This window comes from Oncorhynchus mykiss, chromosome 20 (genome assembly GCF_013265735.2).
Source record: "Oncorhynchus mykiss isolate Arlee chromosome 20, USDA_OmykA_1.1, whole genome shotgun sequence".
Lineage (NCBI taxonomy): Eukaryota > Metazoa > Chordata > Actinopteri > Salmoniformes > Salmonidae > Oncorhynchus > Oncorhynchus mykiss.
This window is the reverse complement of record NC_048584.1, coordinates 34087788-34105678: the sequence shown is the minus strand read 5'-3', so window position 1 is coordinate 34105678 and position 17891 is coordinate 34087788. Positions and strand designations below refer to the sequence as shown.

Genomic DNA, 17891 nt, shown 5'->3' with positions numbered 1-17891 from the left:
GTGTCAGTGTGATTCAACAGCAAGAAGAAGTGGATAATCTAAAAGCTGGCATGCATCTGTGAACAGAATATTCACTATCTTGCAAAACAAGAGACCAAGTTAGACACGACACATCAAGGCTGTTATATTTGGTTGTTGGTGACCACCTGTAAGAATGAAAAGGAGATCAGCAAAGCTTGGTTTCAATGATGGCTGTGAAAAGTCATAATGAGGCTGGGAGACATGAAACACTAATGTTCCTAGACCTAGAAGCATGTTTACAGCATACTCAGTTTCAAAAAACACATTTCCCTACTCTCGAGAAATCTACTTTCCCTCACTTTGTTCACAAGTAAATACAGTGGTTTTAAGATGACAATGAATGAAGCACAAGAGAAAACCATGCTAGAGCCCATATAGGAAACAGGGTTAGTCATGCAGTTGAACAGTAGATGGCATTGTTTGTGCATAATTTCTCACACCACACTGTAAACGCCAATCCAGTGTTTCAGAAGCCCTGTTTATACCTGCCGTTAACATGTGTCCTACGTCCTAAGCTTGTCCTGATCATGTCTGTTTACACTTATAAGATCTAATTACAATCATATCTAAAAATGTAGGCAGAACATAGACAAGATCAGGACAAAGGTAGCATGTTATAACCAGGTATAAACAGGGCTAGAGATGAAGTCCAGTATCTAACCTGCTCGGCAGATGGTGTCTGATCAGAACACTGCTGGGTGAGATCACTGTAGGCTTGATGGAGGGATTTCAGCTGCTCCTTTGCTTCCAGCTTCTCTTCTTCGGTCATCCTGCAAATCAGGACATCAGAGACATTTACGTTCTCTTATCATTACAATATCATTCAATAATTTAAGGCACATGAAATATTGCATTATTTACAGTGCACAGAGGCATGTACAAAAGTCAGCCTTAAAAAAACTCTAATATATGTAATGATAATTCAACTCACTTATCACTGTGTTTACTTAGCATAAGCTGTGTAGTCCTCAGTGCTTCTGCAATTTTCTCTTTTTGTGTTACCATCTCTTCCATTGAAACCTGAAATAACAATGGGTATACCTTATGAATACATCTTACTGATGTTGACTCTCATCCCTTGATATGCCAATTTGTAGCATAATATTAGTCACAATAATATACACTGACGTTTCACAAAATGTATTTAATTGGGTTTTGTGCTGTATATTAAACTCAGATATCCACTTCCTGATTTTCATTCATTGGATTTGCACATACATGTTTCTTTGACTTTGACTTCATATCTCTTAAAAAACCTAAGTGGGAGGAGTTCTTCCTGACTACGTGAACCTGGCCAGGAGAAACTAGGTCATAGCAAGTCAGACTAGAGCCATGACTTTTTCCAGGCCAGGCCAAAAAGAAAATGTACCCTGATCAAAATATGATAATTTTCTCAGAGTAACTGTGCATCCACTATGTATTGCTTTTCAATGTAAAGTTCATTGAATAAAATTAAGCAGAAAAATGAATTTTCATTTGAATCCATAAAAAAAAAAATGTTATGCTGCAAAATGTTCAGTACATTTTTAAGGAGTAGGGTGTGTTTGTAATCACGTTATATGGAAATACAGGAATGCTTGTGCAACTGTGTTGGTTCTATTATTATGGTTATAACTACAGGAGGGTGAGGAATCGCAAGGATGGCAGAGACCAGGGGATAATGATTCAAACTTGGGTCAAATTCATTTCTGCTCATTGGAATTGATCACAACTTTTATTTGTAATAGGGTAAAGACATAATAAGAAACTATTAAAAGCATTGTGTTTATTAGAACTATGCACATACAGTAACAGTGAAAGGTTGTGTGACTTTTTGCTCTTTATTGCATATTCTTGAGATTGAGCACGGCCATTAGTATATAAAATACACACAGAATTGTGGGCATGATGATATACTGTATACAACTACAATATGTGTACAACAAAAAGACAGGAGATGAAACTGTAAAGTACATATGTAGGATCTTCATTTTATCAGTCTTTTGTTGCTGAGAATTTTCCTGCACAGCAGGAAATTTAAACTTGTAGTGTATTTAAGCTTTTAAAAGGCTTCTAAAGTTTGTAGTTTCCACTTTAAAATGCTGAACTTGGGCCTCACAATTGGTGCAGTGGTCTAAAGCACTCGCAACGCTAGCTGTGCCACTAGAGATTCTGGGTTCGATTCCAGGCTCTGTCGCAGCCGGCCGTGACCGGGAGACACATGGGTCGGCGTACAATTGGCCCAGTGTGATTAGGGGAGGGTTTGGCTGGCAGGGATGTCCTTGTCCCATTGCACACTAGTGATTCCTGTGGCGGGCTGGGTGCACTGCATGCTGACACAGTCGCCAGGTGTACGGTGTTTCCTCCGACACATTGGTGCGGCTGGCTTCTGGGTTAAGTGGGTGTTGTTTCTTGAAGCATTGTGGCTTGATTGTGTTTCGGGGACGCAGGGCTGTCAACCTTCGCATCTCCTGAGTCCGTACGGGAGTTGAAGCGATGAGACAAGACTGTAACTACCAATTGGATCCCACAAAAAGGGGGAAAAATATTTTTTCAAAATGCCTAACTTGATTTTCCCTAACAAAAAATGTATCAATCCCAACAAAAAATGTCCATTAATTATAATCCAATTCACATTTCCTGTTGCTGCAGGATTTTTTCCTGCTATAGCAAGCAGGCTCAAATGAATGTCCTACATCAGTAACAGTAAATGCATGTTTGCACACAGTATTTACCTGAGGCTTACTAGAGGCCTCTGTGCTGGCTTTACCATCTTTGTTCTGGCCCGGTTTCACACTGGACATCCAATTCAATAGCTTGCTTACTTTATCACCATGCTCTTTCTTCTCCTCATCAACAGACCTCTAAGATTTGAGGAAAGAATTTCAAAAAGGCTGTTAGGGTCAGAGTTGGTCTTGTATGAAAACAGGAAATGTGGTTATGCAGACATTCAACAACAAAGAAACCTCTAGGGAGAACCCCAAGCCATTTTTCTGACCTCTATTTGGACCATGGGGGATGCAAAATTCCAGAAATGTTCAATAAATTCCCTGGTTTTCCCAAAATCCCGGTTGGAGGTCTTCCCGGAATCAGGAGAGAATAAGCAGGAAATCTGTCATTCTCAAAAAGGATTTCTGGAAAACCAGGAAATGCATTGCAAGTTCACGGAATTGTGCAACCCTACTTACAACTGACAAATCAGGGTTTGATTGATGACGTTTATTGCCATGTGGATCATGATGTTTATGTTTTATGACAGATGGCGGTAAAAGCATTTAATTGTTTATTCATTGACGTGAAATATGTCTAAAAGAAAAACACAGGTACATAACATAAACATATTAAAATATCAAATTGAACAATTACACATCATGCTAAAAGCAATTATTCATGTCTGACTTAATCAACTCCATATTGGTAATTATATTAACATTCTACATTACTCCAAGTCAAAGACAATTAACATGTAATTAATGATTCTTATTTTAAGGGTAGGAAGTACTAGATTTTATTCATTTCAGTGAATATTTTATTGAGTCAGGCTTTGCTTCATCAATCAAATATCCAGTTTTCCCTATTTACAAACCATGGAGAATCAAATACTGTTCACTCAAATGTGGTGATAGTTCCAAATATATTGGAAAGACGGCTTAGCCCCGACACTAAGAGCCTTTGTTGCCTCCAGTAGCCTGAGCCCAGTGTGACCGTCAAAGACACCCTTTAACAGAGCATCCATGAAAGACATTTTCCTCTTCGTCTTTGGGCAGGTGAGGCTTTTAGGGTGAGACTTCTCATCTTTCAGGAATGAGGCAGTGGCTTTGTCAACCAGGCTACTCTGAACAGCTTCATCCAGTGAGATTCTATCATGGGTCTCTGGGTTGATCAGTCCACCAGTCAGGACTTGGAATTCCAGGCATCGAAGGCCAATGTCTTTGGGAAACAGATTCTCCTGAATAGCCTGAGCTACACTCAAGGTCTTTGCTGTCTGGGGATGGATGATGCCATAGTAGGCTTGCTCGGACTGTTGAAGCTGGCGGGCAAATGTCTCGTCCAAGAGACCTCTATGCAGAGCTTCGGTGACTGGGGCTTTCTCCCCAGAAGCAGGATCACAGATTCCCCCGGTACAAGCTTGGGCCTCCAGCAGCCTCAGCGCAGTGAGTCTATCGATTAGGTTCTGCTGATGTCCCTGCAGAATGGTCACCCTCCTCTTCTGAGTGACATCCCACAGACCAGCCACCGGACTGTTAGCGTCCTGAACAACGACCATCCTGGAAAGGATAAGGTCTGCCAGCTCGTAGATGCTGATGAGGCCACTCCGATAGCTTACCAGTTCTGCAATTTCAAGGAACTTTAGATCTAGGGCAGTTTCGATGCAAAGCTGCCGTCCACTTTTGAGATCTGTGATGATGTGTAAATGGCTTCCGTTGACATCGACAGTGGACTTTTCCTGCCACTCACTGTCCTGCTGAGAGAGAAAAAGATAGGTCCGCTTATCTATGTGGTTGCCCTTAAAGGCTTGATATGGGGACCTTTCCAGACCAAGAGCACTGTTGATGACTGATAATCTGTGAGAACTAGAAAAGGAAAAACTGGAGAGATTCTTCTCACCAAAAGGTAGGAGATAGACACCCCCATCTGTGTCATACAGACACTTTTTCAACAGTTCACAGTAGTAGGTCTTCTGTCCTGAATCAGGGTTGTGGAAGCCCTTGGGGTTTCTGACCGGGTCATAGAGATTCTGTAGGGTAGCTTTGTTCAAGAGACCCTGATCAACTGCCACATTAACGGGCACCCTAACACCAAGAACTGGGTGAACTAATCCTCCAGTTGCTATCTGGGCCTCAATGATCTTCTTCCCTTTATGCCTGTCGATAATCCTTTCTTCCATGGCCTGATATACAGACAGTGTTTTAGTGCCGTGGACATAGCCAGTGGCTGCCTTTTCGGCATCCAAGAGTTTGTCTTTCAAATTTAACCCAACAATGCCCATCTCCAAAGCAGCTTGAACCGAGAGGGTTTGTCCAGTTGAAGGATCGATAATACAGCCAGTTGCAGCCTGTGCTTCCATATACTCAATAGCATACGTCTTAGCTAAAAGGCCTTGATCTGCAGCCTCCAAGAAGGATATCTTTTTCTTGCTAGACTCCAAGTAGACTCCGGCAATAGCAGTGGGTTTGTCGATGAACTGAGCGAGTGATGCTTGGACCTCTTCTAATGTGACAAGGCCAGTTTCTAACTTCTGTAATGTGTCTCTATCCAACAGCTTGGTGTTGATCAACTTCCTGATACTGATGCTGCCTCTGAGTCCTTGGAGCTTTGGGGAAAATCGTAGGGAAGTTGTCTCACTCTCAGAATGAGATGCTTTGGACGACAGGTCTTTGACATTATGTGAGCTTGTGCTCGTGGTGCTTGAAGTAACATGTTGACCTTTCCCTGCCTGACCCTCCAGAGACACTAACCGTTTTGTTATTGCCATCGCTTCCGTTTTTTTACTCTGGTTCTTGGCAATCAAATTTTGTGTGTGTTTTTGTTGGACTGCTGGAGTCTGGACAGTGAAATAATTTGCAGTTTTCATCAATGTTTGATCCTGTAAACTACTATGATTGCTGACTATTTCCCTTTTGCCTCCATTCACTCTTTGCAGCTCTTCTAGCACTTTGTGTTTCTCCGTTGTTGCTATCTGTTGGCATAAGATTTAAATAATCATTAGATATAGTAAATACTGTACCTTGAGATAATTTCTCTATGCACATTGAGCATGTGAAAGTGAAATATTATTATACATTTTACATACAAATATGAATATTTAATTTCAAGTGTGTCTTGTTTATTATCTACAAATATTATGATTTGTTTTATGAATGTAAAAAAATAAGTATGATGGTCATGGATATATACCTCTAAGGACACTTTCATTTCGATAAGCTCCTCCTCCAGATTGCACTTTGCCTCTTCATATGATGACACTGTTTTCTGTGACAACAAAAGCTCCGTCTTCAGTTTGGCAACCTCATTGTCTTTATCACACTTATGCTTGGTTGTACTTGAAGTCTCCACTTCCTTTACAGTCCTACGTTCAGTCTTAATTGTGACCTCTAGCTGAAATACTTTTTCTTGAAGACCTCTGACCTCCTTGGCATATGAAACAACCTGTTCATTGAGGGATTTTGCATCCTTTTCCTTTATTCCTAGTTTCTGTTCACTCTGTGCTAACATTTGTTTAAGCTTTGTGACCTCATTTGAGTTTTCCTTATGGATGTTTTCCAGCTGAGCAATGCTAGAGTTAAGTAGCATTTTCTCTGTTTCTAATTTAGCAATTTGCGATTTTGCTTTAAGCAGGTCATGGCTAAGAGCAGATCTCTCATTTTGCACTTGCTGCATTTTAATATGAAGCTCATCTATTTGCTGTAGAGCCTCCTGCTTTAACTGCAAAGTACTCTCATTGAACATTTTCAACTGTTCAATTTCCTGCTTGTAATACTTGGTGTTAATCCCGGCTGATTCTGCAGTGTGTGAATGCTCTCTGTATTTCTGCTCCATTTCCAGTTTGATATGAGACTCCTGTAATGCAAGCTTTTGACTCATCTCAGTCTGCACTAATTGCAGCTGTCTCTCATATCCCTGCTTCTGAAGTTCAAGTTTGCTTTTCAAGTCCTCCAGCATCCGCTTACAGTTCTCAAGTTGGTCTTCCAGCTTCTGGGACCTCAGTTGCAGGGCTGAACCATCCGTTTGCTTTCGCTTGACATCCTCTTGGGCTTGTTCCAGCTTTCCCTTGAGCATGGTGACGTCAGATGCCAATGAAAAGGTTTTCTCTTGGGCTGCACTTCTCTCCCTCTGAAGAACCGTGATTTCCTGTTTGAAACTGGATGACGATTTGTCAGAGCTGGTGCTGATATCTTTAATTGTCAACCTACTCTTCTGAAGATCTGTCTCGAGCTCTTTGACTTTAGACTGGCAGATTTTCCCTTCCTGGGTCACTTTAATTAATTCATCTTTTGTTCTTCTCAGAGCAGAACTCATCTCCTCGAGTTCTGCTTTCAAGATAACCAGTTTTTGGTCAGCAATGGTCTTGTTCCTTTGAAGGGCACTGATTTCCTGCTTCATATTCACTGTAATTCTTTCGGAACTTCCAGTCATTCCTTTCATACTTTGCTTGCATTGTAAAAGCTCACCCTCCAATGCCTTCACTTTAGCCAGATACCTCTGGCCCTCATTTGACTCCTTCTGCAGCTCTGTTATTGCTTTCTTCAGTGTAATGTTCAGATCATTCACTTCACCCTTTTGCTGTTGGACTGTCTTATTGGCCAAATTCCTCTCAGCACCAACGGAGCTAAGCTCAGACGTCAGATTCCGGATTTCCTTTTCGTAGTTGGTGAGGTTTAAGCTGAGAGCTTTGTTTTTCTGCTGCAGTTCAGCTGTTCTCTTCACCTCCTCATTGTAGTCCCTCAGTTTGATCTGAAGCTCATGGGACAGCTGAGATTTCTTTAGCAGCTCCTCCTCAATGATTTTCACTTGAGATTTGGCGCCATCCACCTGAGACTTGAATATGTTGATTTGCTGATTTTTGCTTCCCATTTCCATGGTGATATTGTCCAGTTGAGCTCTCATCTTTTTCACGTTGACTTCCAACTCCATATTGACCTTCTTAAGCTCATCTACTTTCTTCTGCAGTTGCGTGGCCAACATTCCACCTTTCTGAAATTCTGCTTCCAGGATTTTGGATTTGAGTTGTAACTCCTGTTCAGATCTTATCTTTAAGTTGAATTCTTCTTTGTTTTTTTGAAGCTGCTGTTTCCAGTTCTCCATTTCACTTTTCAATGATTTAATATTTTGTTCAGAGAAAGATTTTTCTCGCTGTAATGACTCCACACTGACCTTAAGACTTCTGACCTCATTGTCTATTGACGCATTCATTCTCATCAGTTCACTGACCTTGAACTTCAACTGGTCTGCCTCAACCTGTTTGGAGGCCAGCTCCTCCTCTAAACACTGCATATTGTGACTACTCTCCTGTTCCATGGAGTTCCTCAAGAGCAGTTTTCCTTGGTTGATCTTGAACTGTTCCTTCAGGCCTTCAACCTCTGTCTTGTTGAAAATAGCTTTCTGTTCCAATGAAGACTTATCCCTCTGGAGAGATTTGATTTGCTCTTGAAAGACATAGATGGAATTTCTCAGCTCTAAAGATTCCTGTCTGAACTCCTCTGACTTTTGTCTCATGGTGCTCTTGTCTGATTCCATGTCCAGCTGAAGTTTCTTCAACCTGGTATTGGCATCGTCCAACAGCTCTGTGAATTGTTGCGCTTTCTCCTCTGCTATTTTTTTATGCACTAGCACAGAGTTCAGCTCTGACTTAAGTGTCTTGATTTCGGTCTCTGCTGTTTTCTTCGCCATGGCCAGCTCCTGTTTCTGCTGCAAGACCTCTGCCTCCACCTCTGCATGGATCGTCTGGATATTGTGGGTGACAGAGGAATGTTGCATCCTCTGCAGTGTGCGATTATGTTCCTCAAGATCCTGAACATCGCTGCTCTTCCTCTTCAAGTGGTCCTCCAATTTCTTCCGGGCCAGGGTGCTCTGCTCGATGTTCATCTTCAGCATACGAAGACTCTCCTCAAGAGAAGACCGTTTGGCCTCTGACTGCTGGACCATCTGTCGTGCGTTACCTAACTCTTGCTCAATGACTGCTTTGCCCTTCACAACCGTCTCTAGTTTCAAACGGTACTGCTGAGCCCCATCCTCTGCCTTGGACTTCTGGAGGGTCAGGTCCTCTATGGTACTCTTATATGTCTCTACCTCTTCCTGTAGAATGGTCAACTGGGTTGTTCTCTTAGCCAATGAGGTTTCCAGTTCCTGTACCTGCTGCTGGAGCTGTCCAATCACCTCCTCCCCAGCTGCCTTTTGGAGCTCCAAGCTCTCTGTCCAGGTGAGGTACTCTGTTCTTTCTGATGCTTTCCTGTTCTACAATGCAAAACATAACAAGTCATCCATTACCTCATACTTAACAATGAAAAACGTTATGTTCATGGTATGATTATTCTAACATGCTTACCAAAGGGAGGATTGTTGCAGCGCTGTTAATTGTCCCCAACAAATGCCACCAAATGCCTATCAATAAGATAGAGGAGACAGCTTCCTCCCAGAGAAGTCACCATCACCAGAAACAATATGAAAGAATGGCTTTTTTGTATCAGCGTTAGGCAAACCATCTACATCCATCAGCGCTGAATGGATGACGCATATTATAAACTGGGTGGTTCGAGTCCTGCGTCATGATTGGCTGTCAGCCATGGTATATCAGACCGTACACCACGGGTATGACAAAACATTTATTTGTACTGCTCTAATTACATTGGTAACCAGTTTATAATAGCAATAAGGCACCTCTGGGGTTTGTGCTATATGGCCAATATACCACGGATAAAGGCTGTATCCAGAACAGCCCTTAGCTGTAGTATATTGGCCATATACCACAACACCTCGGGCCTTATTGCTTAAGTATAGCAGTGAAGAGAAATAAACCCTTTGAGTTGAAGCATCATTATGGCTTTAAAGGTAAGGTTCCTATTAATTCAATATGTCTGGGAGTCAACCCTGTTAACACAATAATGTGATGGCAGAGAAAAGGCAATCCAAAGTATGCACAGCGTTTCTAACAATCCAATATTTCACCAATCCCCTACCTCTTCGCCTTCTGCTCTCTTCAATGTCTCACTGGCAAACTTTACATACTGCGTCATGGAGGTGACTACGGCCGTGTAGCGAGTTCGGAGGTCCATGAACTGAGGTGAGGGTGGAAAACAAGGGTCACTTTCCTTAGCACATCCAGCACACTCAGCACCTAGTCTACTACGGTTACATTCCAAGGTTCTCACCTCCTGAACGATGGCATCAGCCGAGTTCTGCATCCTCCGTCTCTTGAGCGGGGACTTGTGCTGGGAGTCAACCATGGCTCTGTAGGTCAACAGCTGTAGCTCATAATCCTGAAAACACATTCATGAATATTACTCCTCTGGTGTTCAAGTACTCTTCATGCAGACATATCTGACTGATCTTCCAGATCAAAACAGTTACAGAGATAACTTACTTTAGCACCAGATGAGTACTGCTCTGAGTACTTTTGGCATTCATCAATTCTGCTCTGCTTTTGTTCCATTTCTGCAACGAGGACCTTCTGTTGGTTTACCAGCTCAGCGAGCGCTTTGCTGTCCTCTGGCTGCTTCTCTTGGGTCTTGAGCTGAGCCGCCTCCATCTCTCTGACCCACTCATCCAGACTGCCGTAGGAGTCTTTGTAGTACTTCAGTGATTTACTGATGCCCTCCAGGTCCCGAAGTCTAAAATAACAAAGGGACAGAGCCTTAGTATCCGTAAAAGTTTTTTTTTACATTCCCCTTATAAAGTAGTGTTCCTCACTAATATTTACTGGTGTTTGGAATCAAACTCTGTCCCTCAACAGTTGACCTGCAAACACTAACCTGCTCTCAATCTGGGAGTGGACGTTGCTCCACCTTTCTTCTAGCTGGTCAGCCTTCTCCTTGTGCCAGTCCAGGTCAAAGTCCCGCTCGTTGTGAGCCTTGAACATGCGTTCACTGATACCACGGGCCTTCTGTAGCCCATCCTCCAGGTCATGGAAGATCTCCCTCTGTTCGTCGATCTCTGAGCGCCATTGCTAAAACAGAGTAGAGCAAAGTGATGGCTCAACATTCAATCATAGCTTAATAGTGGATCTCAAGGACTGGATGCCACAAAATAACAATTAATCTCCAGCAATCATTTTGCCAACCTGAGAGAAAACCAAAAGATTAAATAGGATCTATTTTAAACGTCTGTAAAAACCTAGTACCAAGGGAGCTTACTTTGAGTGTGCTGACGACTGTGTCGATGGATTTCAGGTCAGAGTTCACGGCGTCTTCCTCAGAGAGTTTGGCCTCATAAAACTTCACTAGAGCCTCCGCACTTTGGCTGTGCCTCACCACCATGCTCACTGTCTTCAGCCTGCAGAGACACCACAGAGATAGTGGGACATTAACTACATCAACATTTTGTAAAGCACTCTGTGACGTCCTTATAAACGGTTTACGAAGGCTTCATAAAGACTTTAAAGTTGCATTTAAAGTGGGACCAAAAAAGCAAATTGCAAATGCCTTGTTGATTTTGAATGTGCTGTTATAGTGGTTATAGCCCTCTACTGAGGAGGACCATAACAGTGTCTGGGCCCTCTACTGAGGAGGACCATAACAGTGTCAGGGCCCTCTACTGAGGAGGACCATAACAGTGTCAGGGCCCTCTACTGAGGAGGACCATAACAGTGTCTGGGCCCTCTACTGAGGAGGACCATAATAGTGTCTGGGCCCTCTACTGAGGAGGACCATAACAGTGTCAGGGCCCTCTACTGAGGAGGACCATAACAGTGTCTGGGCCCTCTACTGAGGAGGACCATAACAGTGTCTGGGCCCTCTACTGAGGAGGACCATAACAGTGTCAGGGCCCTCTACTGAGGAGGACCATAACAGTGTCTGGGCCCTCTACTGAGGAGGACCATAACAGTGTCTGGGCCCTCTACTGACGAGGACCATAATAGTGTCAGCGCCCTCTACTGAGGAGGACCATAACAGTGTCAGGGCCCTCTACTGAGGAGGACCATAACAGTGCTCGGGCCCTCTACTGAGGAGGACCATAACAGTCTGTGGGGCCTCTACTGAGGAGGACCATAACAGTGCTTGGGCACTATACTGAGGAGGACCATAACAGTGTTTGGGCCCTCGACTGAGGAAGACCATAACAGTGGGTGGGCCCTCTACTGAGGAGGACCATAACAGTGTTTGGGCCCTCTACTGAGGAGGACCATAACAGTGTCAGGGCCCTCTACTGAGGAGGACCATAACAGTGTCTGAGCCACTTACTTCTCTAGGTAGATGGCGGACATGGAGTAGACTTGGCTCATGCTCTGGATGAGGACATTGAGGTCAGAGGAGAGGGTGGGGACAGCGGGAGAGGCCCCGGCCTGTCTGAAGAAAGTCTCACACTTCTCCTTCATGGTCTCCAGATCGTCTTTCAGCTGATCCAGCTCTGCCTTCTTCTTCTGCAAGGGACAAAGTTGGAGAGGTTAAGTCACTTAAGAGACTTTTCCATTGGTTCCATTGTACCTGGCAAAGGAAATGAACCATAGATTTATTTGACATAATGTACTTAACCCGTGTTTGGAAAAGATAAGTGTGACAGAGTGATGATACAGTCTGAATAGTGAGTTGTAATATGACAGAGTGATGATACAGTCTGAATAGTGAGTTGTATTATGACAGAGTGGTGATACAGTCTGAATAGTGAGTTGTAATATGACAGAGTGGTGATACAGTCTGAATAGTGAGTTGTATTATGACAGAGTCATGATACAGTCTGAATAGTGAGTTGTATTATGACAGAGTGATGATACAGTCTAAATAGTGAGTTGTAATATGACAGAGTGATGATACAGTCTAAATAGTGAGTTGTAATATGACAGAGTGATGATACAGCCCGAATAGTGAGTTGTCGCCCTACCTCTTGCTCTGTGATGCGCAGGACACTCTGCTCCAGGTCGTCTCTGTCAAGTGGGGTGCGGATCTGTCGGATCAGGTGCTCCTCCTGAGCCTCCAGACGCATGCGGAAGTTACGAACCTCAGAGATATACAGGTTGTACACAGACTCCTCGTGTTCCTCTGTTCATCACAAGACCCCAGAATGAGTAACAACCAAACGACGAGAGGACATCAACTGTATTTGCCCAAACACTTGTCTAATGCTAGCTTTGTAAAAGTAACATTAGTGCTCAATCAAAATGAATACGTTTGTATTATTCAAAACACATCTCTCCCGGACATAGCAGAGGGAGTGTGAAGTGGATGTGTTAATGAAAAACGATGTAGTAATCTCTGACACCATTAATTCAATCTGGCACCATTATTGCCAAGTGTTCACAAACAATCTGCTTATTACTCATTAATAACGCAGATTAATGAGTGGGCAATCAAGCAGACCAACGGCTCCTCATTAACGTAGTCTGCAGAAGATTCTACTAATTTTGGTGACACAACACCAAGCATCTTAAACAGACATATTCATGAGTCCAGGGGAAATGGACTGTACACCGTGCAGTTCTATATCTGCATTGCTTGCTGTTTGGGGTTTTTAGGCTGGGTTTCTGTATCAGCACTTTGTGACATCTGCTGATGTAAAAAGGGCTTTATAAAAGGTATTTATGTTATGCCTAATAGGCTAAAATAGCTATGGGTTTTCCACGAGGACTGCTGCAAAAACATGTATCAGCGAGCTCCTGTTAGCAAGGACAGTAGAGGCTAGCTAATAGTTTACATACTTTTGTATATACTGTTGAAGTCGGAAGTTTACATACACCTTAGCCAAATACATTCAAACTCAGTTGTTCACAATTCCTGACATTTAATCCTAGTAAAAATTCCCTGTTTTAGGTCAGTTAGGATCACCAATTTATTTTAAGAATGTGAAATGTCAGAATAATAGCAGAGAGAATTATTTATTTCATCTTTTATTTCTTTAATCACAATCCCAGTGGGTCAGAAGTTTACATACACTCAATTAGTATTTGGTAGCATTGCATTTAAATTGTTTATCTCGGGTCAAACGTTTCGGGTAGCCTTCCACAAGCTTCCCACAATAGGTTGGGTGAATTTTGGCCTATTCCTCCTGACAGAGCTGGTGTAACTGAGTCAGGTTTGTAGGCCTCCTTGCTCGCACACGCTTTTTCAGTTCTGCCCACACATTTTCTGTAGGATTGAGGTCAGGATTTTGTGATGGCCACTCCAATACCTTGACTTTGTTGTCCTTGAGCCATTTTGCCACAACTTTGGAAGTATGCTTGGGGTCACTGTCCATTTGGAAGACCCATTTGTGACCAAGCTTTAACTTCCTGACTGATGTCTTGAGATGTTGCTTCAATGTATCTACATCATTTTCCCGCCTCATGATGCCATCTATTTTGTGAAGTGCCCCAGTCCATCCTGCAGCAAAGCACCCCCACAACATGATGTTGCCATCCCAGTTGCTTCACGGTTGGGATGGTGTTCTTCGGCTTGCAAGCCTCCCCCTTTTTCCTCCAAACATAACGATGGTAATTATGGCCAAACAGTTCTATTTTTGTTTCATCAGACCAGAGGACATTTCTCCACAAAGTACGATCTTTGTCCCCATGTGCAGTTGCAAACCGTAGTCTGGCCTTTTTTTATGGTGGTTTGGGAGCAGTGGCTTCTTCCTTGCTGAGTGGCCTTTTAGGTTATGTCGATATAGGACTTGTTTTACTGTGGATATAGATACTTTTGTACCTGTTTCCTCCAGCATCTTCACAATGTCCTTTGCTGTTGTTCTGGGATTGATTTGCCCTTTTCGCCCCAAAGTACATTCATCCCTAGAAGACAGAACGCGTCTCCTTCCTGAGCGGTATGACGGCTGCGTGCTCCCATGGTGTTTATTCTTGTGTACTATTGTTTGTACAGATGAACATGGTACCTTCAGACATTTTGAAATTGCTCCCAAGGATGAACCAGACTTGTGGAGGTCGACAATTGTTTTTCTGAGGTCTTGGCTGATTTCTTACCATTTTCCCATGATGTCAAGCAAAGAGGCACTGAGTTTGAAGGTAGGCCTTGAAATACGTCTACAGGTACACCTCCAATTGACTCAAATTATGTCAATTAGCCTATCAGAAGCTTCTAAAACCATGACACCATTTTCTGGAATTTTCCAAGCTGTTTAAAAGCACAGTCAACTTAATGTATGTAAACTTCTGACCCACTGTAATTGTGGTACAGTGAATTATAAGTGAAATAATCTGTCTGTAAACAATTGTTGGAAAAATTGCTTGTGTCATGCACAAAATAGATGTCCTTACCAACTTGCCAAAACTATAGTTTGTTAAGACATTTGTGGAGTGGTTGAAATACAAGTTTTAATGACTCCAACCTAAGTGTATGTAAACCTCCGACTTCAACTGTATAGTGTATCTTAGCTTAGCCTTACCTCTCTCTGTAGACTAGCATAGCTTAGCCTTGCCTCTCTTTAGACTAGCTTTGGTTAGCCTTTCACTGCAGACTAGCTTAGGTTACCCTTACCTCTCTCTGCAGACTGGCTTTGCTTAGCCTTGCCTCTCTCTAGACTAACTTTGCTGAGCCTTGCCTCTCTCTAGACTAGCTTTGCTTAGTCTTCCCTCTCTCTAGACTAACTTTGCTTAGCCTTGCCTCTCTCTAGACTAGCTTTGCTTAGTCTTTCCTCTCTCTCTGACTAGCTTTGCTTAGTCTTGCCTCTCTCTGCAGACTTGAGCAGCTCCTCGTAGTAGTCCTTGCAGGCCAGCACCTCCCTTTCTAGCTGGGAACAGTCTGCCACAGTGAACACCTCCGACTCCTTGCTGTCCTCCAGGAAGTCCTCAAAGTGGGATTGCAGGTTGCTAAGGACCTGCTGGTGCTCGCCTGGCAACATGGTCTTAATCTGGGGTGAACAGGGGAAAACACAGACAGACCCACACCATTAAACCTTATCAAAATGTTTTATGAAAAGGTTCAGTCACCAGCTACAGTATAATGATGAAATTGCAGGTCAAGTCGGTGAATATGAGAAACATTAGACTTTAATAACATCATTCTCTTTTCTGTGAAGACCTGAATGAGACAATGACAGGTAATTCTACCTCTATCACTGAAATTATAGGGTTTAAGTGTTGCTAATGGGGATTTATCTTGAGAAGTAGATTAAGTAGTTAGAAGTTAACGTACTGAGGACACGTTCCAGTCGCGGACGGCTCTGACGTCCGCCATCAGGTAGTGCCAGGAGACAACGCTCTTCATTTTTATGTGGGAGTGGTGCCATAGAGCCAGGACATTCTGGTACAGCTGTTCAATTCTGCTGGCCTGGTCCACAGCCTCTTTGTTGGGTGGAGGCACGGTGAAGCAGACAGAAGGAACCATAGCCTCGTTCCCAGACGGACTGATCACCTTCCACTTGGCCCGGTGAGAGTTACTGGCCAGGACACACTCATCATCCTTATAGATGGTGATCTAGGAGAGACGAAGTGAGACATGACAAATCAAAAAGACTCTACCATTTCACTCCGAAATCCAAATCAACTGAAAGTATCAAACTTTTGATCCGCTATCTTAATACATCTACCTCGATTTAAAATGGACAGAAATGTTCCTTAGCGATCTCAATGCATATCTTGTTACTACAGAAGACAAGTGTGAAGGCTCAATTTAAAGAATGTGACTTGTGATGAACTACTTGAATAGACAGAAAAAGGACGGTGTTACATATCTATAAAAAGAGACATTGTACCTCTATTTGTCGGTAGTCACAGATGGCTTTGACGGGTATGGAGGATCTGACAGGGGTATCTGGGTTCCTAGGCTTGAGCTGGACGATGGCCTTGGCCTTGCCCACCAACCCAGCCACTGTGCTGCGGTACTGGAGGAGCTGCTCCTTCTCATCCTGTTCCAGCATCAGTGAAACACAGGGGGATTATGATACAATACCAGCTCAGTATGAGCTGAATTCACTCACAGGGATAGTTGGTTCATCTTTAATGGTGGGGTATTCACTTGGAACCTCTATGAATCCATCATGTTTGACCATGACAGTTTTTTTTTTAAGTTAACCTTCTATTTACAATGAAGGCCTACTCCGGCCAAACCCGGACGACAATGGGCCAATTGTGCGCCGCCCTATGAGACTCCTAATCACAGCCAGATGTGATACAACCTGGATTCAAACCAGGGACTGTAGTGACACCTCTTGCACTGAGATGCAGTGCCTTAGACGGCTGCGCCACTCGGGAGCCCTGATTTCACTGATTTAACAACATAGTTTTGGGAATCTGGCTAATGATTGTGTACCAACCAGTTGTTATTTGACAGCTTACCATGGATTCCTGGATGTGATCTTCCAGCTTGTGTACACTGCTTGTCCGATCACAGCCATATTTTCTCTGGATGTCACCTTGCAGGCTCTTCAGGTAATCCGTGGACTCTTTGGCATTATTGAAAAACTGTATGGAAGGGTAGAAAGAAGATCAGATGAACTTTTTGCAACTAGCATGCCTCTGTCCATTTGTTTGAGGAAAGCAGATAACTAACTCACCTCAAAATAGACTGTGTTGTCTTTGAGGTGCTGCTCCACACAAGAGCAGAGCTGTAGGATCCAACTCCACTGGGTCTGCATGGCTGCTTTGTATGCCTGGAGGATTCCACATAGAATCATGTTAGAATTAAAAATGCTATATAATTGTCCTTGTTGGAATAAGTTACTAAAGCAATTTAAATATACAATATTGTTGAGCACTTATGCAGGTTCTGATACCTGGAAATTAGTAATAATATGTATATTTTAATGGACAAATGACCACATTATCTGAGACGAACAACCTATTGGATTTATCATAAAAGGAGTTGATATGACATGGTTTTGGAGTGGTTATGGGACATCTGTAAACACAGACGGGGCTTACTTCAAGAGTTAACCTAGCAGGGTGGTTCTCCTGCAGAAGGTTCTCTGCCCTGTCCTGTACAGACTTGATCACCTCCTCCTTTTCATCCAACTCTCTCATCAGATCCTACAGAGAGAGCGAGAGAGTGGGGTAGAGAGAGAGAGAGAAAGAGAGAGAGAGAGAGAGAGAGAGAGAGAGAGAGAGAGAGAGAGAGAGAGAGAGAGATATCACACTGCATCCATGGCCTCCAAACATGGCCTGGAACCAATCCCCTCCCCTCTTCAAACACCATGACTTGCAGGGGCACGTACACGCATTTCTAAATGCCAGATGGAAATAAAGTAGTTTGAAGAGATATCAAAATGATTAACTGAATCAAGCTGAATAGAAAGTAATATAGACGATCACAGTG

At 43.1% G+C, this 17891-nt stretch overlaps 1 protein-coding gene across 1 annotated transcript in view; it reads right to left on the bottom strand.

Moving 5' to 3' along the window:
• Nucleotides 1–17891, bottom strand: part of LOC110499368 (dystonin) — a 194466-nt gene that overhangs the window by 73253 nt on the left and 103322 nt on the right. Inside the window, exons 22-38 of the mRNA XM_036956226.1 lie at nucleotides 17501–17605; nucleotides 17134–17229; nucleotides 16916–17041; nucleotides 16333–16485; nucleotides 15774–16055; nucleotides 15306–15489; nucleotides 12535–12692; nucleotides 11898–12076; nucleotides 10851–10989; nucleotides 10470–10663; nucleotides 10082–10328; nucleotides 9870–9977; nucleotides 9678–9776; nucleotides 8854–8955; nucleotides 2736–2864; nucleotides 953–1041; nucleotides 683–791 (exon numbers count right to left, since the gene is read on the bottom strand). Of these exons, the coding sequence (XP_036812121.1) occupies nucleotides 683–791; nucleotides 953–1041; nucleotides 2736–2864; nucleotides 8854–8955; nucleotides 9678–9776; nucleotides 9870–9977; nucleotides 10082–10328; nucleotides 10470–10663; nucleotides 10851–10989; nucleotides 11898–12076; nucleotides 12535–12692; nucleotides 15306–15489; nucleotides 15774–16055; nucleotides 16333–16485; nucleotides 16916–17041; nucleotides 17134–17229; nucleotides 17501–17605 (2499 nt within the window). The remainder of the gene's footprint in view (nucleotides 1–682; nucleotides 792–952; nucleotides 1042–2735; nucleotides 2865–8853; nucleotides 8956–9677; nucleotides 9777–9869; nucleotides 9978–10081; nucleotides 10329–10469; nucleotides 10664–10850; nucleotides 10990–11897; nucleotides 12077–12534; nucleotides 12693–15305; nucleotides 15490–15773; nucleotides 16056–16332; nucleotides 16486–16915; nucleotides 17042–17133; nucleotides 17230–17500; nucleotides 17606–17891) is intronic.